We start from the raw sequence: 26,730 nt of genomic DNA, 5'->3' as shown, positions 1-26,730 counted from the left end.
ATGAGAAAAGGAGGAAGCCATACACAGGAAGATACAGGGACACAAACCTGACCACAAAATGATAAGGAAGGTGGTGATGACAGCCGGGTCAGGTCAGCCACACAAATTGATGAGGAGACATGTGAAGGCAAAGGAATATTTATTCCAGCAAGGTTATCTTAATTGGGAACTTGGTCAGTTGGCAAACCAAAGGAACAGTGGTAGGCAGGAAGCAAAATATACTGACACCTGACTAAGCAAATATGTCAACAGAGACAGTAAACTAACCTTGCCAGTCCAACAGCTGCTGAGCTATCATGCAACTATGGCCACTACTTTGATGAAAACTCACCTGGAGTTTTCAGCTAGTAAGTCTGCAAACCCAGGGGTCCTCTGGTCATTCTGCAAATCCAGGGGCCCTGAACCATGTGGAGTGAGGGAATCAACAGAGCTGTGGAGCGACAAGCAGGGAAAGGGAGAGCAAAGAAAAACAGATAGACAAAAAGGACAAAAAGGGGTACAGTTGTCTGTAAAGAAGTACCACTCAGTACATTAATCTGGCTTAGTCCTGCACTTGATGGCCACAGTGTGTCTTGTCTTCTTGCAGCTTCTTATTAAAAATTCTCTTATCTTCCTCTCTACATAATTGATTGCACTGTCCCATGTATATGCATGCTGCAAGAACTCAGTGCCAGGTACCTGGGGGGACCTGCACGTGCCTGTGTGTGAATGGAATGTGGTGCCAGACATTGGAGTAAACCTGGGAATGTGGGTGTTCCTGGCCCGTGGCATCAGAGACTGGAGTGAGGAGGGGGATCCCAGCACAAGGTACAGAGAGCAAGAGGGGGCCTCTCCTGTCATAGGCAGGAATATAGTGCTTGTTTCCAAAATATATGGTGGGTGGCACTGGCGAGAGTGAGCATAAGCAAGATCACAGATCCCAGGAGATAGAAGGCTAATATGATAAAAACAAAGAATTAACTCGGAGAAGGAACAGTTTTATGAAACCTGCTTTGATGACCTAAATCTTTATCCCTGAATTGGTTCCACTATTTCCCTCAGATATATTGAAAGTCTCTTTTTTTTTCCCAAAACAAGCAAAACTAGTTTCCTGGTTTTAAAATACAGTTTAATTTGACTTCAAAGGAAGTCATCCTTTGAATTTGAAACAAGCAGCATGAAGATAATTATGATTAAAGCAAAAAATAATTTGCAGGTATCATATCAGTTTGAAAAATAATGTTATCAGATATTTCTAATGCCAACTCCAGGCCTCAGAGAGTCTACAGAACAGGAAGAGTAACAGCCATTTCAACTCAAATTTGCTGCAAATATGACTTCGCTGATCATGAGCAAGTACTTGCAAGCCAGACACTGAGAAATTATTAAAACCACTTTTATTAATAAACCCTTATTAAAAAATTCAAACACCAGCTCAGCCATCACCTGAGAAATTTGAGAAATTAAATTAACCAGTCTAGAACTCAGGGAGCTATGCTTCCAAATTTATAAGTGATCAGTTAAACACAAGTGCTTAACAAATGCAACCAAATTAGAATATGGAAAAAACTGAAAATCCAAGAATAATTTGGAGAAGAACTAGAAAATCCTAATCAATCACAAAGCACATATAATAATCCTACCCATACTATAATCATCTTGTCTCATGCCCGCTCTAGACACACTACTTCTCTTCCTATACCCTTCACAGTTTTTCAGGTTCTGGAGACTCCTGCAGATTACTACACCAGAAACATTCCCCACTTGGATTGCACCTTGTGCTAGGTCATTGAACAGCTGCTTCATCTTTCCCCAATGAATCAAGATTAAGCAAGGTGCAGAAGGGGAAAATGGGGCAGTGGTCAGGGATTCAGTCTCACAGAGGAAGCAGCTGGGACCTTTCATAGCAGTGGTCCCTTCTGAAAAAGTAAGCTGTTTGTGCTTCTGCCTTCCAGCTCTCCATATTGTGCATACCGTCCCCACAAATTTAATTCAGGAACATTAAGCTTCAGCACTCATCACCTCTCACCCCCACATCAGTTGCTTGGAGAAAATTTGTTTCATAACCATCATATGACAAATCATTCACTTTTCAGGAACATGTTCTGGGCAGATTCTACATGCCTTTTATCTTGTCAGACTGTCAGACACAGCATGTATTGCAGTACCTTCCACAGCTGTAAGAAACTTCTTGCTCAGCTGACTGAAAGCATTTTGAGTTGAAAGAATTCCTATTCTCCCTATTCTCTAGACTGCTGAGGTCCAGAGTTAGTACTAAAAAAAGTATTTTGAAATTAACTGATATATGTAAATGGATTTTTCTCATAATAAATACTGTCATACAGCTTTATTACAGCTCTTTCCTACAAGAAAGTAAAAACTCCCACCAAAAGGATTCCATCTCTTCAATACCAAGAAACTCATATTTAGACCAATGAGTGCTTTGGATCAGGCCCTTTAGTATTTGCCCAAATGTTTCTCAGGGAGGACTGCTTGGAAATTAATCAGAGAGATGCTTAGGAAAGGCACTAGTTGTATTGTCCCAAAGTCCTTGTTTACAACTTCAAAGCATACTATTACAGAATGCTTAAGTGCCTGATAATACTGATTTCTGCTTCCCTCATAACAACTTTGACTCCTTAAGACAAATCAAAATTTTATTTTGATACTAAGAAGTGCGAAAACCATAGTCTATTACAATACACTAATCACAATGTACATAAACTAAAATATTTGACAACACAGTCCTTTCACACATCCAGTGTCTCACTTTTTTCACTTAAAATGAACAACTTAAAATCAGAGCTTCTTTTAAACTTTACCTAGCACATCAACTCTGAACAGAGCCTTCATGAAACATGGGTGGAACTAAAAGGTTAAGAATGAAATGCAAGCCCAAATGAAGAACTAACAAACCTTTTGTCATATTGTTACTGTTTTATTGAAAAGCATTAAAAATAGATAATTCTTGTGTGTAACCTAGCCCCTACACTAAAATGGGTACAATTCAGATTCTCGCTCTAAAGAATCTAGACAATATAAATATAAAAATAATGACATTTTACATTATTTTTAATAATTCTATTAACCTAAAGGAGAGTTATTGGTGTCTTTTTCAGACATCTACCTCAGCTAAATCTCAAGAGATTTAGAAGGTAACTCAGACCAGACAGAAGCACAATTGTCTCATTTCTTGCAGGCACTCCAATACTTATTTTTCCCAATCACTGCAGTGCTCCCGATGGCATTTAGGTACACTATTTACAGCACATGCAATTTTTTTCTAAAGGCTGCAGCACCAAATGAATAGGGCATCAAGACATTCAGATACTACTCCTTGACTGCTGTCCACAGCAATCAGCAAGCGTTTTGAAAAGACTGTCATTAGTCACTATCAACATGGAGCCATTTCTTTCAGGATCAGTGTAAATTAGTGATGTTGCATTCATTTCTATTCTCATACTGACAATCTTGGACTCCTGAAGCCTTGCACTACATCTCTACAACCATGCTCTCCACTACTGAAGAGCTAACAGATTCAGTGAAGTTGAATGAATACTGGCCAGTACAGGCTTTATTTTCTACAAAATTCAAGAACTATGGCACAGCTACATTTAGCACTGTTTTGACCTCATCAGTGAGTTTTACTTAGCTCTTGACTACACCGAAGCTAAAAACAGCTTTTAAAGCAAGTTACTATTACATATTTCCATTCTAAATAAAATTAAATTGCCCTTAGAAAATTCAGCTCAGTGATTATTAAATAGAGATTGACATATTCACAAGAATTTGTAACCTTTTATCCAGTGAAGTAACTACATCTGTTAGTAGAAACAAATTATTTTCAAACTCACAAGTTTGTATGTTACTGTTCTAAATGACAAAATAGCATTGGCTTTTGCATCTATGTATTGACTTTTGCTAGTTATTATTGACCACAAAGATTTTGATATGGTACAATTTGTAATTCCTTTAAACTGCTTTTTGGTACAATATAATCTGTCATCTAATGTATGCACTATATAGCTTACATAAATAGTAGTGTGATAAACATATATCTTAGGCCTTATCACAATACTAAAATAGAGGTTGTGTAATGTAAAAATGCTTTTATTGGTGTAAGTATCTCAGATATTGGTGTGAAATAGCTTTGCTGTTTCTCACAGTTGTGGACTATCTTATCTGAATTATAACAGTGACAAGGACCAGGACACTTAAGAGAAAAATTTACTGCTGACTCTCCAGTTATTAGGAAGTGTCAAAACAATAGAATGGACCCTCCAGAAGAAATAAAATATATTGATTTAATCTACAGGATGGCATGTCAAAGGTTAAAACCAAACAAAAGAGTTCCTACTCTTTTGTAAACTCACAGGAATGTTTCAATATGTATAACCCTCACTAATAAGCATTTAACCAATGTAATGAAACATATGTAAGAAAATTGTTGAACCTTATGGTATACTTTTGGCAGATTGTCAAGCACCCCAGCAGTGGATATTGTCCCTTTTATCTCTTATTAAACTTTTATAAAAAATTTTCAAATAGTGACCTGTTTCTCACTGTTACAATTTTGAAGTCACATTGAACTTATTATAGTTGCTGGTATTTTAAACAAGGGGTACTAAGTTGTTTTCACAAGGATGCACTTGAAAATGACATGAATTCCACCAGAAGTACTTAAAATCATGGACCTTGGGAACTGCTGACATGATATCAGGACACAGAGAGTGTATCCTACCATCAGCAAGACATAAAACCTTCTTCCTTGTACTATTTATTCCTGTTCATACATTACTAAACTTCTGCAATACTCTTGAATCATAAATGACACTGCTCTTGAGTAATAGGTTATGTAGATATATACATATACCTCTATATATACATACTTTTATATATGTATGTATCTCCAGCTAAAACTCTATTGCTAAAACAGAAACTTTATGGAGCTTCTGAGAGCCACATTTAAAAACAAGCTGATGACCAATCATGTTATTATTTGAATACAATGGTGAATATCTCACAAAGATTCATATGAGTTAGCTATTCATGTTTAATACAAATCCAAGTGGGAAAACCATTAATGTAATACTGATGGAAGAACTGATGAAGGGGCTAAGGCCTGTTCTATTGATAAAGGGGCTAGAAAGGCCTGTTATGGACAGTTCCTGATAAAAACAAGCACTGGTCCCTGGTAAGAGTAAGGACTAGTTTCCTGGAGCATCTTAAACTAGCCAAAACTGGCTTTGTGGTCTGGACAAATGCCAAGGGTCCAAGGAACATGCATGAAGAACAGAGATGAAAAGTTCAGCATGAAGAAGAGAAGCTTACTTCATCCTAAAGCCTCCAGCCCATGACCACCAGGAGGCACTACACAGGAGCAATCAAAAGGAGCTAAAGGTGGGGACTATGGAAATTACTTCCCAGGACTCATTATAATAAAACATGCCTTTCTGGGGAAATGTTATGAATATGTATAGACTTTTCATAATTATTTTGAATATGAAATATCTTTGTGTATAAAAGCGAGGTAAATGACAACAATGGACACACACGTTTGTGGTGGAGTGATCCCCCATGCATCCAGTGCGCTGAATAAAATACCTACTTTTCAACCTTGCTGGTTGTGGAGTCTTTTCTCTGCATGTCAGAATTGGTTTTAGATTAACCTTTGCATTCCAACTTTAGGCAATGGGAATAACCGCAATCTGTTTTGCAGGATTACCCTGTACAGTACAAAACTTTTATTTTGACCTTTCGAAAGCTACACCTTTTTATTTCCCTGCACTCTCCAGGTGCAAATGCATTAGGACAACAATTCCATGTTCATTTCTATAGGACTAATATTGCCTCGATTTTCCAAGGTTTTTCTTAGTGAGAGGGAAGCTAATGTCTTTACAAACAATATGATGGGTGAAGGTGTGGGTGTTAGCATCTTTGAAATGGGTTACAGTGTCTCTACTAACTTTGGGCAGCAGGTTTGTTGCAGAGCCCAGAGTGCTTGGCTCCTGTGAAAAATGTCAATCACTTGTTTTTAATTTTTTTTAAAGTTTAATAGTAATAAAATGGTTATAAAAATAGTAGTATAATTAGAGTAATAATAATTTGGACAATTTGAATTAGGACAATATGAGACAATAGAAACAAAGAGTTATGGACATCCGGGTACCTTTTTCTGGACAGCACAAGCCCGAAAAAGGACACCTGTTAACCCTTAAAAACAATAGCCTGTTGCATATTCATACACTTCATACATGATGCATAAATTCCATTCAAACATAGGATTCTGTATGGTCATCATCAACTTCTTCCTCCGAATCCTAACAGCGCCTTCAAGGTGGGAAGAAGTTCGTTTCTTCTGATAAGAGGGCAATAAATTCTTTTTCTCTGAAAGATTTAGGTGTCCTGTGGCTGCTATCTCACTGAGTCCTTTCTTTAAAAAAAGTATCCTACATAACATAGATTCTATTTTAAAATTTCTTATAACCTAAAACTATACTTAACACACTACTGAAGAGAATTAATACAGCACTACTTTCTAACACAACACATATAATATTCATTTTAATATTTGCAAAAAGGCAATTATAAAATACACATTTTTCACACTCCTGAGACAGACAAGGGTCTGCACAAGCCTGAACTTCTGCTCTTTGGGGTAAAATGACAGTAGATTCAAGGGGGGATACGTGGTAGGTGGTTCCTAAGGTGGTACCTTTCTAGTACCTCAGCAATGGGGAAAGGAAGAGGGCAACATATAGTTTGGAATAAAATGAGGCTGCGCCCTCTGAAACTTCGAGAGAAAAAATCCCGAGGCCATGTGCCCCTGTGGAGTCTCCCCCTTTATTCGAAAAAAAAGTTGAAGGACTCCTCTTTTTGGACATAAACCTCTGGTGTTCGTAGAATATTCCTGACTAGTCAGGACACACCTCTGGCTGATTACATCATTCCGATTTCGCCGCTAACTCTTCTCCCCTGCCATGTCAATAGCTGCACCTTTTCCACAACTACTTCCGCATTCTCTTGCCACCCACCTTTGCCTTCTGCTAGCGCGGTAAAGCAATGCTAAAAATCAATCTGATCATTTCCTTATAACCACTGCCGCCCGGCGGACAAAATGCCTGCTTGCCCTTTAACCCTGTGTATCGACCCAACCCATCCAGCAGCGGCGCTCGGGGAACGACTGGCAATTCCCTCCGGGAACACGCTGCGTCTCAAGCCCAGCGCCCGCCTGAAAGGCCGGGCGTGGCAATCGCGCTCGGCTCCGCTCGGCCCCTTCCGGCCCTGCTCCGTGTCTCTCGGGCTCGCACTGGAGCGGGCCTTCCTCCGCAGCGCTGCCGGGCGCGGTGGGAACGGCATAGGGCCTGGCCGCCCGCGGAGGCTGCGCACGGTAACGTGGTCCCGCTGTTGAGGTCGGGTCGCGGCCCTGAGGAAGTGAGTGGAGCGGGACCTGAGGAAGTAGAAGCTGTCGATGCGTTGCGCAGCGGTCACGGCAGCAGTGTCTGTGTGTGCGTGTGCGTGCGTGCATGTGTGCGTGTGTCTGTCTGTCTGTCTCTCTGTATCTATGTGCCTGTGTGCTTTTGGTTTAGAAACCTTGATGTATTGTTTTCACACTCAGAATCTTCATTTCCACAGTGAAATATTCTGGTCCTCAATCCTCTTTAAAACTGGTTTTGATTGTTAAGGTAAAGTTTCACAATGTTTGGAGATGGGTGGGACAAAGATTTGGAATAATAATATCGCACCAATCATAAGAATTTCTTGTATCTGTATTTTTGGTAATAATACTGATTTTCTGTACAGGATTAAAGTTCAATCTTTTGCTTAAATCGTCTTAGTAGTGGGAGGTATGCTCTCTGGCACTTTTATTTTCTTTTTTTTAATCTTAGAAGGCACAATGACTGACTTTGAAAAGAACCTGCATCAGGACATGGTTTCTCAGCTGCATGACTTTGCTGCTGCTGGTGACACAGCCGGGCTGAAAGTGCTGCTCAGGCACTCGCCATCACTGGTCAATGCAGCCACAGGGAATGGCTGGACAGCCCTCATGTACGGTGCTAGAAATGGACACCTTGAGGTTGTGCAGGTTCTTCTTCAAGAGGGGTAAGCTGTTTAGTAGAACCTATTCAAGAGCTCTGTTTTGCACCCCCTTTTTGCCCCTATCAGTTTTGTCTCAGAAGTAAATTTACCAGACAGATAATGGCTGAATTTTCAGGGATAAAACTCAGGAAAGTTTATTCTGTGTCATTTTATAACTGGGTTCTGCTGTTGCATCATGCTTTTTATTTTTGCTAAGAAAGTCTAAAACTTATAAGCATCTCTAAAGTTACTCCTTTGATATTCAAGGATATGTTGTCACTTTTCACAGAGGCCAACAGAATAGAACAGAGTTTGCACCCTAATTTCAACTGCTGTATGATAAATTGGATGTATTTGATCGTTCCACTTAAATTTTTTCTCTAAACTTGATTTGTAATCCAGTTTGAATTTTGAATCTTTGTTAGTGTAGAATGTTTGCTGACTCTTCAGTAGGACATCACAGACTCACCTTTTCCAAAATTACTCCAAATGGAAAATGCTTTAAAACTAAGTTAAAATCAAATGCATTTAACTGAGTTTAACATTATTCAAGCCCAGGCTGTTCCGTTCTGAACTCCTACTTACAGAAAAAAGGAAGTTTAGTTCATTCTGTAGTTAATGACTGACTTCAGGCATAGCATTCCACATCCTCCAGTAATCATCCCACCCACTCTTGATTTTTTTTTTCAGTCATAGCCAAGGCCTGTAGCCTCTGCTGGGGCTCAGAGTGGGGCATTAGATGAACCACTGGTTTCTACTATAATCGGTACATTCCATTACGTAGAGGGTATCTTAGTGCAAGATTTTGGGTATTGAGGAATCTTTTGTGATGCTGGGAAATTTATCAGTTCGTAAATAGGATTATCAGTTTTTTTATCTTAAGCTTTTCTTAATAAAATAAAAGGTGAATATCACTTTTAAATTCCTTTTCATGGTTGCTCTGTTAGGCAATTGAATATAGTTCATGAAATGATGCTGTACCCTCATTGCTCTTCTTTTAGTTAATGCTTAGAATAATTATTTTGACAATTATAGTTGCTGGTTATACAAACATGAATGTCTATGAAGATAATATTTCATAACATTACAGACAATAATTCTAGAAATCTAGTTGCGTTTTTGTCACAGAACTGTAGCATCATAGAATGTCCTAAGTTGAAAGGGACCCACAAGGATTAAATCCAACTCATAGTCCTGCACAGCACTGTCTCCAAGGATCACACCGTGTGCCTGAGAGCTTTGTCGAAACACTTCTTGAGCTCTGTCAGCCATGGTCCTGTGAGCACTGCCATGGGGAGCCTCTTCTAGTGCCCAGCTACCCTCTGGATAAAGAACATTTTCCTGATAGCCAACCTAATCCTCTCCTGAGAGAGATTAATTTCATTCCCGTAAGTCCTGTTACTGGTCATGCAAAGAGTTGCTTTAGCAGCAAAAACTTGTAATTTAAGTTTTGAGTAGTTTTCTAAACAGTATACTCAAATTCCCTCAAAAACTACTGAGTTTAATATAAAATCTCAAAATGGTCTTGCCTGTGGTACAGTTAACTGTGTATCAGCAACATTAATAATACTGGCATCTTCTGGTATTAAAAACTGATGAGTCTAGTATTTATTACATAATTTGTAATTTACAGTGACATTTCTGTTTTACTTACCAATTTAAGATTAGCAAATAATTAAATTGTATTATTTTAACCTCCCAGTCAGCCTCAACCTATTTAAAGTTTGGGTTTCTTTTTGGTTTTAGTATTTAAATGTATGTGATGAGGCAACATATCCCTTACCTGTTTCACTTTACAGACATCTGGGTAACTAAAAAATCCCTACAGGAACCAGCTTCTGTCACTAAGGAGAGGCTGTATTCTTGATTCTAATTTTATGGTAAATTATCCAATATCCTGAGTTAGAAGGGACCACAAGGATCAACTCCTGCAGCTGTGCAGGTCATCCCAAGAATCCCGCCATGTGCCCATGTTTGAGAGTGTTGTCTAAACATTCCTTGAAGTCCGGCTTTGTGTCCTGTCACTGGTCATCAGAGTGAAAAGATTAGTATCTGCACCTCTGCTTGCCCTTGTGAGGATGTTGGACACCCCAGTAAGGGCTGACCTCAGTCTTCTTTTTTCCAGGCTGAACAAGCCAATTAACCTCAATAAAATATTTTATTGTAAATGTTTTATTGCTGCTTCCAGTAGCTTCTAGAAGGTAATGCTGGTTAGGCTTCTTTTTTTTTCCCCTTTTGATTACTGATTATGAGGAGCAGACCTATAGCCTGACTTTTTAAGCTCTGGTTTTGAGCCTTTTTTTTAATGATACAGTATGTGGAATTTTAATAAATTCATTGCCTTTGTACTACTTCATGAATTTTGGTGAATGATAATCTGGAGAGGATCAACAAGAAGGGATCAACAAAAATGTGAAATACAGCCTTGGCAAAGGAAGAAGTAAATTATATTTTATTACCATGATGCTAAACATTTTGCCTAAAGATTATCCCAGTATTGACAGTGTCTAGAAGTTCTTGTACCTTAATAGTGTCAGATATGTATGCTGTAAGAATAATACAGCAACAGGACCCTTTCTAAACATATTTATTCTGGTAACCTCGGCTCTTTTCTGTTTATTCAGGTGTGACAGATCCATCGTTAATAAATCAAGGCAGACAGCTCTGGACATTGCTAAATTTTGGGGGTACAAACACATAGCTAATTTGTTGGCTAATGTGAAAGGTGATCAGAAACCTAGTTTTTTGTCAAATGATGTGAAAGAATATGAAAATTATTTTGGCATGACACTTCTGGACAGAAGGAGTGATAAAAGAACAGATTCTAAGTGGCTAAGTAAAAAACAAAGCCATCCAGATACAGTGTACATCCTCTTCTCAAATCTAAGTCCCTTGGTTACTTTGGGTGGGGGAAGAGAGAGCTCGCAGCAACCAGAAGTAAAGCTTTGCAGGTTGTGCCACAAGGATGTGGAACTGTGCATGAGCCAAACTGAAGAATGTACCTTGGTTTTTCTTGGAGTGGACCTTCAGTTTGATAAGAACCTGATGGCTGCTTGTAGTGGAAGAGTTCAGCAAGAAGATGAAGATGGGTTAGTTGCTTGGTTTGCTCTTAGCATAGATTCTGCTTCTGCTGAAAAATTTAAACAGAAGCATGAGGACTGTTACTTTCTTCACCCACCGATGCCAGCGCTACTGCAGTTACCTGAAAAAGAAGCTGGTAAGGTGCATAAAATGCAGCAAGTACAAAATGCATAATCAGAAAGATTCCTTTTGGTATTTCCTGAGGTATTAATTCAAAGAAAAGACAAAACACTGCAAAGAAATTGTGTTTTCAGTGGTTTTAGAAATATTTTGATTTTAAAAGCCTGGTAGTGGTTTTGTGAAGAATTTTGTATGTAAGAACATTTGCATTTGCAAAGGACTAATTTCTGCAATGACAGTATTAGACTGTAAAACCTATTGATCATCATGGGTTTTAAACGGTACTATTTAACTATTAATGCGCGAACATTGTAAACATAAAGGGAAAAAACTGTCATTACCGAGTTTTCAGTAATGAAATCGTTAATTAAAATTAATAATTATGAAATTATTAATTATAGGAAATGAGAACCTAAGTCCTTCATAATAGTGTGTTGGATACTCATTTGACAAGAAAGTGTTGAAAATTTAGGATACCAAAGTGAATCTATGTTAGTAAGGACATTAATAATAAATGTTGTTAATGACTGCTATTGTAGCAGTTATGTTTTTACATAAGGATAAAGAAAAGCTCAACTTGAACCTTAAGTTCAAATGGAACAATGCATTATTATGTCAATACCTGTAGTAGCCCTAAAATGGTCATCTGAAGAAGACTTGATACATGTAATTTTGGCAGTTTGCCTACACAAAGAGACTTCTGTGAGAAACAGGGTATATTGATCTGGATGAATTTGTTCCTGAATATGTGTAAATTGCCCTGTAGCTCTTTAATACTATGTTCTATTGTGTTTGCTGTGCTGCAAAGAAAAAGGTCTGCATAACTCATTTTGCTCAACTTCTCCTGTAGCCAAACCACACTCTGATTTTTTGTGTTAAAACTCAGCATTTGATTTTTTTTTTAAACCTTAACATGAATTAGTATTTGATTTTGTGCACTCTCAATGTATTGTTTTAAAGGAGTAATAGCCCAGGCGAGATCTGTTCTAGCATGGCACCAGCGTTACCGATTCTGTCCAACATGTGGGAGTGCAACCAAGATTGAAGAAGGGGGTTACAAGAAAACTTGCTTAAAAGAAGGTTGTCCCAGTCTCCAAGGAGTTCACAACACATCATATCCAAGAGTTGGTAAGAATATTCACTCAAATCATTTGCTTGTAAATTGCTATGCATGTATATCAATTTATTTCTAGTTATTTCAGCTGCTTACTTCTGTTCTAGGTCTTCCATACTTGTTTCTCCACAGGCTGTGTGTGTTTCAGCTCTGTTTAGGATTAAGTAGTTTGGGCTTCTCTTTCTTTCAGTAGTCTGTGATACAGAATTGCTGTGATAATGCAAACCTTATTTCAACAACTAATATCAGTTAGAAGTTCCAAGAGTATAAATGAGAATTGGCAGTATAAAGGGTCACATTTTACTTTTTTACTTAAAACTAGATGACAGTAAAAAGGAGAAAAGATCACAAGTTGATAGGGCTGCTTAGACCAATAGGAGAAAATATTACGTTAGTAATATTTTAAAGTTTTACTAGTTGGAAAGAAAAAGATACAATGACCAGAAGTGAGAAAATTTGTCAAAGTGCAACATCATATGAGAAACCGATAGCAAAGAGTAAATGAAATCAAAGGTGGAAAGTAGTCAGTATTTAGTCAGTATTTATGTTGTCAGCAAAGTGTCTAGTTATTAGGTGTTTAGTCAAAAAGACATTCTTCAGACCTCTGTGGTGAAGAGAAGATGATAAACGAGTTTGTTGCAGAAACTGTTGGTATATGCTGGATGCACAGGTTAGTATTGCTGATTAGTACTGACTCTTAGCAAATTGTGTCCTTTGGTTACAGGTAATTTCTGTCCTGCATTTCAAGCCTTGGTTAGTAAGCTGCTTCTATTAAGCATGTATGTTGCGCAACCATATAAAGAATATCTTGCATGGAGGGTAACCCCAAAGTGAAATGAAATAACAGCTTACTCTGGGTACAGACACAGTTATGATTTCAATATAATTTTTGCCCTTATATGCATTGGTATGGAATAGACTAGAAGTTTTTACTGCATTAAGTCTCTCAAATGTTGAAATATATTAATTTAATGTCCTTTGCAGATCCTGTTGTGATAATGCAAGTCATCCATCCAGATGGCAACCATTGCCTTTTAGGTAGGCAGAGGAGATTTCCCCCAGGAATGTTTACCTGCCTTGCCGGATTTGTAGAACCTGGTGAGTAATTTTGTTTTCCTTTATCAAATGTATTTTCTCAATGAAAGTATTATACCTTTACAATTACAAAGAACTATAATTTGTGTTCTCTCAAATTGAAGTTTTTTTGCTTCCTGATAGATGAGTTGTTACAATGAATATACCCATTCTGTACTTTGCAGCTGTTGAGTTATTTAAAAAAAAGCAAAGAGCAACTTGAGTAAATAAAAATACTGAACAGTTTTCAAATCATGTAGTCTTAAATCACTACTTAAAAGAAAAAAAAATATTTTAAAACATGTCACCTTGGCCAGTGATACTTTAGGCAAAGGATTTTAGCATAGGAAAAGTAAGTGTTAAAGTCTAAGTTAAAGCTAACATGAAGTTAAGCATATACTTACATGTTTAGGGCCTGATTGATTCTATGGAAGATAAGTAGACATTCCATAATTCTGAAAGAAAGATAAAGAGATTTTTCAATAGCTATGTCAAGCAATAATAGTTGAAATTAGTTACAATTATAAGTACCTGCAGATCAACTTGCAAAATATTCTGTATTGTGAATAGATCTTTATCACCAGTGAAATTATAGTGAATAAATATATTCAGTAAACATGTGCAGGTTGACATACAGTGACAGCATGGACAAGTTTATTCAGGTATTATTTGAAAGAAGTCAAGATATTTATTTCTGATGGATGGACTGTGTCCTTTAATGAACCTGTAACCAGCAGTTACAGCACAGTGCATATGTGCCTATGTAGGCTGGTGACCATCAGCATTCCGCGCACATGCATCTACAGTTTTCTATGGATATGGAAGCAGAGCTTTCCATTGCAGTTTCAATTTACAGTATTGTCTGCATGTATTAAGACAATGAAGAATGAGTCAGGCAAAGGGAATAATACAACACAGAAATGTTAGCAAGTATTCTAAATCTCTGTTTTCTTACTATTGTAATTCTAAATACTGATTTTTCAAGTTGTAATACATGCTGTTGCAATCATACTGAAAATCCAGAAATTAACACAGTGCTAGTTACAAATGAATGTTTCAAGAATAATTATAGGAATTATGTATTTTCTACTCAATTTTTGACATTTTAGATATAGTGATAATGGTTTGTGTGCATAAGGAATTATCAATTCAGAAAATAAATATTATTGTGGAGAAATTACTACACTTTCTTTTCAAAGTTCCATTTTGCTTTTTTGGCTGTTTTACCTTATTGGACTTTTGTGTCTTGTGCTGAGGTCTTTGCTCTGATCTGTGAACTAGATCTTTATAGATAATTGCCTTGGGCAGTTTCAAATCTTTTGAGTCAGTTCAAAGCACAGCATGTGATCATTGCTTGGAGTATTTTCATGAGCTGCTTGTTCTTTGCCCTTTTTGATAAGGTGAAACCATAGAAAATGCTGTTCGAAGAGAAGTAGAGGAGGAGGCTGGAGTCAAAGTTGCCCATGTTCAGTACATCTCTTGTCAGCCGTGGCCAATGCCTTCCTCCCTCATGATTGGCTGCTTAGCTGTTGCAGTGTCCACAGAAATTAAAGTTGACAAGAATGAAATAGAGGATGCCCGCTGGTTCACTAGAGAACAGGTGAAGTTCAATTTCATTTTCTTCTTCTATTGATTAGTCTGTGACTGTATTGGTTCTGGCATACAACAGACACTTGCTTTTTCAGCAAGTCAAATAAGCATGTGTACTCTTCGTTTTATCATACAGCAGAGCTCGGATTAGTGGAGTAGGGGTGCCTTAGGGCTGGGATTAGTGGAGTAGGGGTGCCTTCTAGCAGGAGGTGGCCTAGTGAGGCAGAGGGTTGGTTTTGCAGTCCTGTTAGGAGGGTGGCTAGTCATAGGGGGAAAGCTAGGGCTAAGTTTATAGATAATTGGGTGGTTGGGGTACATGTGTAAGGTAATAGGCCTAGAAGATTAATGAGTAGGAAAGAAGATTATGAGGGATGTTAAAATTAGGGCTCATTTGTGTCCTTTTCTGTCTAGGGGTATTATTAGTTGTTTTGTGACTAGGTTGATAAATCATAGTTGGAGGGTTGAGAGGCAATATATTGTCAGTGTAGGTTAGACACAACCAGAAAAAGATAGTTATTCACAGTAATGTCTGAGTTACTTTCATGCTCATTTTATGAGGTTTTTGCCAGTTTGCTCTTCATCTTTCCCTTCTGAGAGATAGTCAAGTTATTTTAACCTGTGTCCTTAGCAAGCCTGTGCTTTTCATGCAGTAGTAGTATTTAATACCATTATTCATTACAGTTTCTCAAACCAGGCATGCTACCAGATATGCTATGAGGGTGGAAGTTAAAGTAAGGACTCTGGGAATTAATTAGATTGAATATATTTTTTTTTCATGCAGTACTATTTTAATACTCTGTTATTAAATGCAGCTTACTGTGCATTAATAAGAAATCCTACACTTAGCTTCCATCAGTAGTTAAAATACAGTCAAATAAAAGTGAGGCAGAAAAGAAATACTTTCACAGAAATACTTCAGTTCATGAGTAGAAGGAAAGGTTGCTTGCACAACTTAGTTTTCACAGGTTTTCCTATAGGCAACTTAGAAGCTAAGCTTTTAATAACACTGGACATCTGCCTAGCTGTTCAAAGCATTTTGACTGTAAGTCACCTTGAAGGCAAAGTTAATCACCTACAATCTCAGTGTGTTTCTGTTAACACTGGGAGCATTATTTTAAAGGAATATCAGTTCTGAATACAACTAGTTGCATGCAGATTGGCATACAGCTGGAAATAAGCTTCAAAAATGTGATGAAAGTGAATTCACATGTTACTTGCAACTTCTTCAGATGACCAAGAAAACACATCTCCATGGCACTACATGTAAACATTAAAAAAAATATTTTTGTCACAGTGTAGAGCACCATCTGGTGGTCCTTGCCATAAAAAAGCTTCACAGAAACCTTAAATAATATACTAGCAGTCTCCACAGTTCTGTTAGGAAGAAGGTATCCTTTGGAGCACATTAGGCTCAAAAATGTCATAATTCACACAATGGTGGACTTTCTCTGCATTTACCTTGGAGAATCTCTTAGTAGCTCTTTAATAGGTATAGCAGTGGCAGACTGATGGATCATTATAGGAAGATAATTTCTGTATTAATACAATGTTAGATTCTGTATAGTTTATAATGCTATCTTCTAAAGTTAAAAAATCTGCTTTTATTGCAGGTCGTGGAAGTTCTCATTAAAGGAAACCAGCGTTCTTTCTTTGTACCACCAAGTCGAGCTATTGCACACCAGTTGATGAAACATTGGATTGGAATGAATGCTAATCTTTAGTTCAAATAATTGATTTCTTTAAGTTACTTCTTCTACTGAATGCTTAATTAGGAACAAATTAGAACTTTTTGTCTAGTGAATGTGTAACCAAGTGATTTTCTGAGCCTTTACGTTGGTTCCAGAGCTAAACCATGCAATCTTTGTAGGTGTTTACAGACCTGAATTAGATTTGGACAAAACCCAATAATTATCTCAAGCAAGCAAGCACCAAATAAGTAGAATTGGTACCTTGTTGAGTACAGGCTGTGTTTCTTGTTCTAGAATGAAATTATTATGCCTTTTTCTTTACACTTTTTATGTTTGATTTGGTCTTCCCCCACTGGAAGGATTCACAGCATTACAAAGAGGGCTGTCTGACCTTGCCTGCTATTTGAATTCTCTACTTACATCCTCCTCTTTGGCCTTAATTGTTTCTTTCTCATTTTTGCTTATCTCCATTTTTTAAATTTGACCTGTCACAAAAATCTACATTCAGTGCTGTAAGCCTTACCAAGTATGGTTATTTTAAAGTCAGTAGCATATGTAACTAGTGAAACTATGTAACTAGTGAAAGCATATGTAACTATGTGGTACTTCGTATCTTTTATATTAATAATTTATGTTAATGCTCAAAGCAGACCATTTACTCGTACATTCTGACTTGGCCTGCACTTATCCAATTGTATGTCAGCCTGAATTTAAAGGTATAACACAATACTTTGTTTTTGAAAAAGGTGTTGGAGAACCATCCCTGAATGCCTAAGTATTAGTGTTTTCATAAGATAATAATGTACTTATTGATGCTAGGCAGTGAGTAATTTCATTCTCTGATAATTAGAAATGAAATTACAGAATAATGGAGAAGGAAGAACAAGACGTATCTCAAAATATGCACAAAGTTCATTATGGAAATAGAGATGCCAAGATTGTTACTGCTATTAAGAATCTTATATTTGAAAGAAGTATATTAACTGCAGCTATAAGACTGCAGGGATATGTTAATTAAAATATGTATTTATGTGTTTTTAATGCTACAGTTCAGATTTGTGCCTTAATTTATCAAGTTATTTAAGATAGTGTTGATGTTCTAAAAAGAGAAGTATACTGGTTTAATATTAATTTCATTATGTAATAGTACTCTCTCATTCTGCAGTCATTGCAGTGATATCAAAAGAAATGCAAATGACCTGAAGAAGTTGTAGTGACAAATGTAAACTTATTATTTTGTGATTTGTTTATTTGGAGTAATTTGTTTTTAACAGTGAATGGTGTCACATTTTTTTCCAAAATTCTCAGGAACCTGGAATCAGTAAAACTGTTGTACAAATTCTGATTGTACTTTGTTTTCCCCATCCATGTCACATTATGCTCAGCAGTTTTCATGGTTTTTTTTGTAAGGCAGTACCTAAGAAACTTTAAAGCAAGAAGCCTTCCTGACAGATTTGGAGTATTTGACATGTTATGTTGCTTCATTCTCTTCCTTGTTTTAGCCATATGTAAAAATAAATACAGGCTATTTCTTGTCTGGCAAGGAGAAGGAAACAATACAGTGCTCCTTTAAAATTTGCTTTTACAGAGAAAGCGAGTTATGGAAAGCATGTACCAGCAAGACTGTATGGTACCAATGGCAATTATCAGTTGGAGGTTGCTCATAGAGTAAAGGAGAATATTGGAAAGTATGCAAAAAGTGGTGGAAGCTGAGCAGTGAAAGGAAGTTTCAACTAGTGCTGTGGTGATTACATTTGGAGAGATGAACAAGGGAGTGAGGAGCCAGATGGAAGAAGGAGGATAAAGTGTAGAGCAAATATAGGTAGCATAAAAATAAGTAGTTTGTGGCTTTGAGGTAGCTAAATGTACATGACTAAGATCCATAGGAATACTTTTAAAACTATTGGAATAGTTTTTTGCGTAGAAAATTATGGTGAGTGGCTATAGAGATGTGCTTCTAAAAGTGAAACTCCAAACACAGTATCCCTAATTAAAACTTAATTAAAACTGATGTTAATAATCTGCCTACTTTTTTTTTTTTTGAGGATCTATATACCAGTATATATGTGCAGTTACAATGCTAATAAGTAAATAAAAAATGTACACTTTTATGTATGAAGAAGACCAGAAAAATATGACAAAATGAGCAACACTTAAATAATCTCTGATTTTGAGAGTAATCTTTTAATGATCTTTCAAGTTTAATAATTTAAGTATGTCAACGATTTTTAGTCTTTATAGATATTCAAAATCTAAGCCAAGCTTTTGAAAAAGGTTTTGAAGCTTTCTTTTCCTTTTTCCCTTACCAAGAGAAGAATTCCATTTGCAGGGAAGAAGACAAATCTAAGAAAGCCAGTTAGATAAATTTAATCCATTTAAGGAAAGATTTTTCCTGGCATTTTATTGCTTAACTTTCCCTATTTGCAGGTCAGGGTTTAAATTTATTTCAAAATTACCTATACATTTTAAGGACAGTTACTGTTTCCAGGTTACACAGGAAATGTCAAATTGAAGAGCCAAATGCTGTGGTTATCTGGCAACTACAGCATTTCAGGAAAGTGCCAAATTAAATTTAGAAACAGTTGAAGAGAGTGTAGTGGTTCTGACTGGAATATTGTACGGGCAACACCTCCAGAAGATCTCAGTAGTTCAACTTACTCAAAAGACAGCAGCAGCTTTGAAAGCAGGCTGTTTCTTGCCACAAAGTTAATGCAGTAGATTAAGAGAATAGTGTTACTTACTAAAAAGAGTGGGTTTTTTCTACGATGTGAGTAATGATCTGTCACTTTTTTCCCTTTCTTGTACAATGGTATCAGACCATAAATAGTACTCATGATATCAGATGTACAAGGCAGAAAATTCTGGAGATGCCTTTTATCCCAGTTTGCCTGTGTACTAAAGAGAACTACCTTCTATTCAATATATAATTTGAAAATATTACGTATTTTATCTGTTTTTATAATAATTTACAGATAATAGAAATAGTAGCTTAATAAAGCAGGAAAAGATAATTAGGTCTTTGAACACAAACCAAAACAGATACTTCTAATGAAACTGTAATCTCATGCAATGTAATGACATTTAATGTAAGTATAATACTGATTATGATATTTTTACAAACTTTGCATTTGTCCTAATAAACATACTTCTTTTAACTCATTTTTCATTCTAGATGTATGTAAACACATGAAAAGTAGAATCATTCCAGTGTTGATTCTATAATTTGAACATTATGTTTTCTACAGGAGCATTGACAAGTCAGTTCTTGCCAATTAACTGATTACTGATTGAAGTCTGATTACGTTGAAATCTGCAAGATGTGAGGGAAAAATGGGTGGATGTTAACAGGCTGATTAAAGGTAGACCAGTCATGATGCTTCATGGAATTAAATATACTAATCAGATTCTGAGCTTAGCAGACAGAAATAGAAAAAGAAGTGGAACAAGGCTGTGAACATTGCTCCCTCTTTTATCTTTAATTTTAATTAGGTAATCTGATTGATTAAGACTTTTCAGACGGAGCTGGCATTTTGTAGCTGCTGGATAATTTAGTTGTTATTTTATTATCTGCTTTATCTGTAAAGAGTTAAATAAGTGGTAGTCCTTTATTGCTTCATTGATTTGAAGGATATGTATATACTGTATATCATTGCTGACTGGGTTTGATGGTACTTATGGGGGTAAGTCTAAAGAAAAAAAATTGAACTTTTTATCCTATTAAGCCTTAGTAAGACAGCCAACCCATCCTTCATGAGCTTAGAAAAGCAAACTGTTCACAGTCCGTAACAGCAAGCATCTGAGGAAAATGAATATTGGCTTATGGCAATGGTAAGTATAAACCTTTTTCTGGTAAATTAGACTGTTTTAATTAGTATTCTGTAGCTACTAATTATTACAATTCATCATAAATTTTGTTAAATAGAAATTCTGCAGTTTTTTTTCACAGGAAAGAAATATGACTTTTTTCCTAAGTGATAGATTTTTAAGATGGATATTTGATTCCTAAATCTGTATTGATTATCTTATTTTAGCATATAAGTACTATAAGTTTAGTGGTATATAATTTTGAAAATTAAAGCCACCTTATATGAACTTGCATTTGTTAGAAGTATTGCCTTTCTGCAACCAACATTTCACACTGGAATATGAGGAGTGCTATGATAAGACTACAGAATTAGTAGTCAAGAAGGAATATTGAGAGTTGAGTTGAGAGAAGAGGATCCTGTTGAGTAGAGAAGCTTACATTATAATTTTTCAGCACTTAAGTAAACCTGGATAGTAATTTTTTTCCTCCTACCATTTCCTCATCCTGCAAACTAGTCTAGCTTTGGTAAAGTACATCTCTATTTCTTTCCAAGGAGAGAAGCATTCTAATGTTCAGCTAAGAAGTGTAGGTATTTTCTCAAGACTTCTGTCAAAGCTAAAAAAGAGTGTATGAAATAAGCGTCTCAAATTCTTTTGTCACTCTAAGTCTAAATTGCTCCTTACTTACTTTGTATGAATTGCTCAGGTGGAGAAAGTGACCCTGGAAACTGTATGGTCAGGAAATACGGTTCCCATTTCAGACACCAGAAATCAAATCCTAGAAGTTAGGATAGGGTGACAGATTTTGCCCATATTGCATTCTATGAACAATGGAATATTTTTCATACATAACAGTAATTTATATTTTGTACTCCCAGACATTTTGAAAATAAAAAACTACCTCATTTTCAGGTAAAATTTTTATAGTATGCAATTACTCTGCAGGGTTTTTCTGGGGGGCTGAGTTTCAATTATAAGCAAATACTTTGAATTTACCTGGTTTCAGTTAAGAGGGACAAGGAATTCTGAAGCTCAAATAAATTGGATTAATTTATTTGAAAAAGAATTGAGAAGGAAATTTATTTGAGAATGATTGAGAAAGAATTGTAGTATTACATGACAGTAACTTCTTTCAGTATAGAAACTCCATTTCATTTTTGGAAATGGTTGTTATGGTTGTTATAGATGTCATTGTTAATGTATGTTATAGTGAGATTACTAGTTTCATTATCAATTGTTGCATCACATCTGTAGGGTATTTCTGATACCTGCTGTCATTTTTGGTACTGACAAAGCATGAATTCCATAGATAACCCTCTGAATATCAGAATGACAAACTCACTGACATGAACAGGCTAATCCAGCTGATACTCAGTAGTATCAGCTGATACTTTAGGAGGTTTTCCTTTGGTCTCTAAAACAGACATAGAAGATGTCCAACAATGTAAATAGAAATGGAAGTTTATGTGATTTTTAAAACACATTTTCAGAGCTTTTGATTAAGGAAAATTATTTTATGCAGTAGAAAAGAGAGGTCCTGCACAGCAAATTCTGTTCTCTGTTTATAAATATGTTTTTACTATGATAATAAATACATGAACTTCCATTGTAGTAAAGTGTAGAATAATAATTATTTAGTAATTGTGTTAAAGTCATGGTGGAATGTTTTATAGACCATTTACAGCACAGAGGCTACCTACTAGTCTGTTGTAGTGTATGGCAGTGCACATTTTTGAATTAAGGTAATTATGAAAAATGCTGCTGCAGAAATTGAGTATCTCCAACATCTAAAATAAATGTTTATCTTTGTTAATACATTATTTTGTCTTCTGTTGCAAAAGCTCAAAATAATTAACCAAAAAGCAGAATTACTTAATAAGTAGACAGGAGCTTTACAGGACATGAGTTTTACATATGATTTAGCAGAATTAAAAAAAAACAAACAACTGACTTCACTTCTCTCTAAAAAAGCAGAAATACCTGTGTATATACAGCCCATGATTGCTAATCTGTATTTCACTGCAACTTTGCTGGTACCTGCATTCTTAGTGCTGAGTTAAAATAATCTTGAAAACATTTGACTGACTGCAATTGTAGTAGCATTTTTTGAATCCAAAGTGAGGTGTCTGCAGGGAAATAGCTTTAATATGTTGTAGAGAATAATATAACTATTATTTCTTTTCAAAAGATTGGTCGAAATCTATTCAACAATTCATATTGTGTCCATTTCTGCTTGTAGAAAAGTCAAAAATAATGCAAAATCTAATTACACGGGGTTTGGATTTCCTAAATATGTGGATTTATGGCATATGTGATAGTTTTAGTTGTTTAGACAGTAACCTTCCATCTGAATCAGAACCAAAGACATACTGACTGGTGTTTGCAATCTTTTTGTGGTGTGGAAAAAAAAAGTGCCACGGTAGCAGTGAGGAACAAGTGACATGGACCCCCTTATGCATCAGAAGGAGATCCCTTTATTGTAAAAAAATCACACCTTTTTTATGCCTTTAATCTCTACCTGACATAACTGAAACCAAACTGAGACTTAACAGAAAGAAGGCACCCACTGGCTGCCTCAGCTGCAGTGCTGCTGTCCATGCATCTTATCATCTAATCAGCTTCCTGCTCATAAACTGTCCATGTGTTCCTCCAGCCAATCACGATCTCACTTCTAGCTGACTCTTTTCTCACTCATAACTGCCTCTCACCTCTCAAGCGACTTCCAACTGTCCAACCTGCAGCTGTGCCTTTCCCATGGGGCCTTCTGATGAGCATAAGCCTTAGCAACTTTAATAATTATAACCCCATAATAATATATAACCCCATAAATGTGGAAGGGGCTAACAGCAGGCCTGTTAGCTAAAGGAGCGAGGAGAAGCAAGAAGTAAGAAGAAACTGATAAGGAGCTCTCTCTAAGGCTGTAACTAAGGAGACCGAGGGAAGAAAGATAGAAGAACTTTGCAGCTAGATGAAACATTTTTAGAAAGTTAATTAAGTCACTAGAACTTCTCACCAATAGTATTATGTTGATTTATTGTGGCCAATAGTAAAGATAGAAGAAGGATAAACAATTAGAAAGTGTATAAAAATCAGCCATATTCAATAATAAAGTGTTGCCAACTAAGACTGCTTGTGGTCTCTGCTTTATGTCGTGACCGCCTCGACAGCAACATTTGGTGATTCCCGACGTGATAAGAAGTCGGTGGAGACCCATATGAAGTCCTAACAACTGACAACTGTGACCCACTGGGACGTAGTGGGGGAGGCGGCGTTGGTGTAGCTGAGAGTGGCAGGTAAAAGCCACAAAGAAGTCCAGACCTGATTTTCTCCTATCAAGACACCTGGAAGAAGGTGAGCCACCAACTAGTAATAATGAGACATAATTTATCTAAAGAAGAAGAAAATGTTCTAGCTACATAGAAAGTTTTGTTAAGAAATAAGAGAATTAATACGTCAGACTATGCCCTTCGAAATATACTGCTGTGGGCTAAATCACAGAATTTTGGCACTGATCCCCACACAGCTTTTAGTGTTAAGGCATAGAAAAAAGTCAGGGACAGACTGTGAGAAGTCATCCGAAAGGGAGATAAAACGGTTGTCGATCTAGCAGTTACTTGAAAATCACTCTTTGAAGCATTAAAAGAATAGAAAACAGAGCGAGAACAAGCAGAGCGGGATGCGGACGAAGAGTTGGGGCTGATAACAGAACCTGATGGGGGGGATGAGGCAGAGGGGGCCTCTGATGGAGAACTTGAAAAAAGTCCGGGTGCCATGCAAGTTACCTGGCAAGCTGCCAAAGCTTCCAGGAAAGCTGCCAAAGCTTCCGGGAAAGGTGCCAGAGCTTCTGGGAAAGCTGCCAAGGCTTCTGGGAAAGCTGCCAAAACTTCTGGGCAACCTGCAGTAGCATCCTCTTATCATACCCCTAAACCTCTCTATCTCACACCTGCACAGCAGCTCGCAATGGTGCCTGTATATACTACACCGCTACGCCAGTTAGCTGAAATATCTTTAGCAGAGAGACAAACCCAGCCATCTGCCCCCCTGCTTCCCTCCGCTCTAGTCCAGCCGTCCGCCCCCCCGCTCCTGTCTGAGCAGTTTGAACAACCTGCAAGGCCGTATCCTCCGTTACCTGACAGTGACAGCAGCAGCGAAGCAAGTGATGAGTCGCCTGCAGTAACATCTGAGTTGGGGCAAGGAGCTCTGGTCTCTTTACCTCCAAAGAGCTCTAGCCTTGCTGCCCCATGGACTTTGCCTCCATGTCAAGTAACTGCGCTTCCTCGACACCCTCAGGAGTTTTAAGAATTTGTTAAGAAGAAAGCAGTTGAAGAAAAGAATTGGGACACCATAGAAAAGTGCTCCAAGAGTACCTCAAGAGAACAGTGCCAATGCAAATGTTGCTTGTGATAACCCTATAGCTTTTCCAGTTTTTAAAGCAGCTCCTGGAGCAGGGCAGGATGACAGTCATCATGTCTTTGCCTAGAAAGTTGTGCAAGACCTCCAATCGAAAGTGGCTCAGTATGGTATTAATTCCTCAGAAGTAATGCAATTAATACGTGTGATTAATGCAAATTTGCGTTCACCTTACGACATCGTGCATCTTGCTACAATTCTATTCCAGCCAGTACAATACAGTGTATTTCAAGAAACTTAGAGAGAGCTCCTTATCAGTTTCTTCTTACTTCTTGCTTCTCCTCGCTCCTTTAGCTAACAGGCCCGCTGTTAGCCCCTTCCACACATAAAAGCTTTTATTTTTTATTAAGCAAGAAAAACATACTAGGAAAAACCTAAACAACTCCTAAGACATTAATAGCAGGGAAAACAATAATAAATATTACAACTTTAAAAAAACTGCAACATAGGCTTATAACATAGTGACTATATATATACATTAATTCAGGATGCTGTGACAAAAGGCCGCACACACCATGATGGAATCCACTGCACATGATGGCCTGTCGAGAGGCAGGCATATCCTCTTCCCCATGTCAACAAGGCCAGTGGTCCTTTCATTCTGCAGTCAGTAGGTTTTTTACCATCACAGGAGGTTTTAGATGGGCCTTCGTGTTGAAAGGATACTGCCTTTCACATGCAGTTTGTTTTGTCTCATAGAAATTTTAAAAATTGAGAACCTACAAGGCTTTAGCTCATGAGGGTGCCCCAACTCCCCGCCTCTTTGTTTTTCAAGCAAGGATTTTAAGATTTTATGGGCACACTCAACAATAGTACAGTTCATGACATAAAATGGTTGATCAGTGGGTCCTAGCAGAACACCTGTTGCAAATTGAGTTCACTAGTCCATGTTTTATTGTGTGTCCTCTACTTTGGGTCCTCTACTCTCAGAACTAAGTAGATACTGTCATATATCCACTGAGTTCCATTTGATTGGAATCTGATTATTTTCAGACATAGAGTTAATGATTTTAATAATTTTACAAAGGGCTATATGGTACTGTTACAGTCCCTGTAATGGCTGCCTTCTTCCTTTTTTCTAGATATTTTGCAGACATTTTTGAGAAGGCCGGTTTTTTCAGGAAAATACATAGGTGAAACTAAGCAAGTGAAGACAGGATCCATTCCAGCTGAGGCAGAGAGTGAGAAACCACTGCTAAGACAGGCACTTTTATGGCACATTTTATATATGTTTGACATAAGCATTCTTTGACATGAAATGTATTCTACAGTACTTCAGAAATGTGTGTTCAGAAATTATTCAAATAAAATTCTAGTGGAAGCTTGGTAAAGAGAAAAAGGCAAAACTAGAAGGTATTTCAATAAGATGTATTTCAATGAGATAAGTAAAAGGTAAATCAGTGATGAACCCTTTTTGCCTGCTCTCTGTGGAACTCAAGACTGTCCAATACTACTCATTCTAATGACCTTGTAAAGTATATGTGGGGCATCTACCCCAGTGTAAGAAATTTAAAGTAGGGAAAACAACACAGACCACAATCAGTACAGAAAATAAAAAGAATAAATCAAGTAGTAAACTTTAATATTTGCCTAGACATATTTGAGAATCTCAGATGGCTTTGGATAATTCTATTTAGAGTTTCTATGGTTTTAACTGTGTCAGTTACTTCACTGTGAGGCACTGAAACAGGTCACTCAGAGAAGCTGGGGATGCCCCATCTCTGGAGGTGTTCAAGGCCAAACTGGATGGAGCTTTGAGCAGCCTGATCTAGTGGAAGGTGTCCCTGTCCA

At 37.1% G+C, this 26,730-nt stretch overlaps 1 protein-coding gene across 4 annotated transcripts; it reads left to right on the top strand.

Moving 5' to 3' along the window:
- Positions 1-7,057: 7,057 nt before the first annotated feature.
- NUDT12 (nudix hydrolase 12) lies at positions 7,058-22,342 on the top strand. Of its 4 annotated transcripts, none has more exons than XM_036402977.2 (7): positions 7,058-7,369; positions 7,869-8,082; positions 10,683-11,275; positions 12,220-12,387; positions 13,358-13,471; positions 14,848-15,047; positions 16,648-22,342. In XM_036402977.2, the coding sequence occupies exons 2-7, from the start codon at positions 7,877-7,879 to the stop codon at positions 16,756-16,758; spliced, it is 1,392 nt and encodes a 463-aa protein (XP_036258870.1). In that variant the 5' UTR covers positions 7,058-7,369; positions 7,869-7,876; the 3' UTR covers positions 16,759-22,342. The 4 variants fall into 4 exon arrangements, with proteins under 4 accessions (XP_036258870.1, XP_036258868.1, XP_036258869.1 ...); XM_036402975.2 differs by having other exon boundaries at positions 7,058-7,413; XM_036402976.2 differs by lacking the exon at positions 7,058-7,369 and adding an exon at positions 7,420-7,664.
- The last annotated feature ends 4,388 nt before the right edge of the window (positions 22,343-26,730 follow it).

The sequence above is a fragment of the Molothrus ater genome (assembly GCF_012460135.2).
Source record: "Molothrus ater isolate BHLD 08-10-18 breed brown headed cowbird chromosome Z unlocalized genomic scaffold, BPBGC_Mater_1.1 matZ_random_MA35, whole genome shotgun sequence".
In the NCBI taxonomy this organism is placed as follows: Eukaryota; Metazoa; Chordata; class Aves; order Passeriformes; family Icteridae; genus Molothrus; species Molothrus ater.
Note: the sequence above shows the minus strand (reverse complement) of the source record. Positions and strands in the feature narration are given on the sequence as shown.

Excerpts from the sequence above, each read along its gene's own strand:
- NUDT12 (XM_036402974.2), top strand. The coding sequence starts at position 7,829 with ATGCTCTCTGGCACTTTTATTTTCTTTTTTTTAATCTTAGAAGGCACA. Across the intron at positions 11,276-12,219 it reads GTTACCTGAAAAAGAAGCTG|GAGTAATAGCCCAGGCGAGA; the intron begins GTAAGGTGCATA and ends ATTGTTTTAAAG. Across the intron at positions 12,388-13,357 it reads CACATCATATCCAAGAGTTG|ATCCTGTTGTGATAATGCAA; the intron begins GTAAGAATATTC and ends TGTCCTTTGCAG.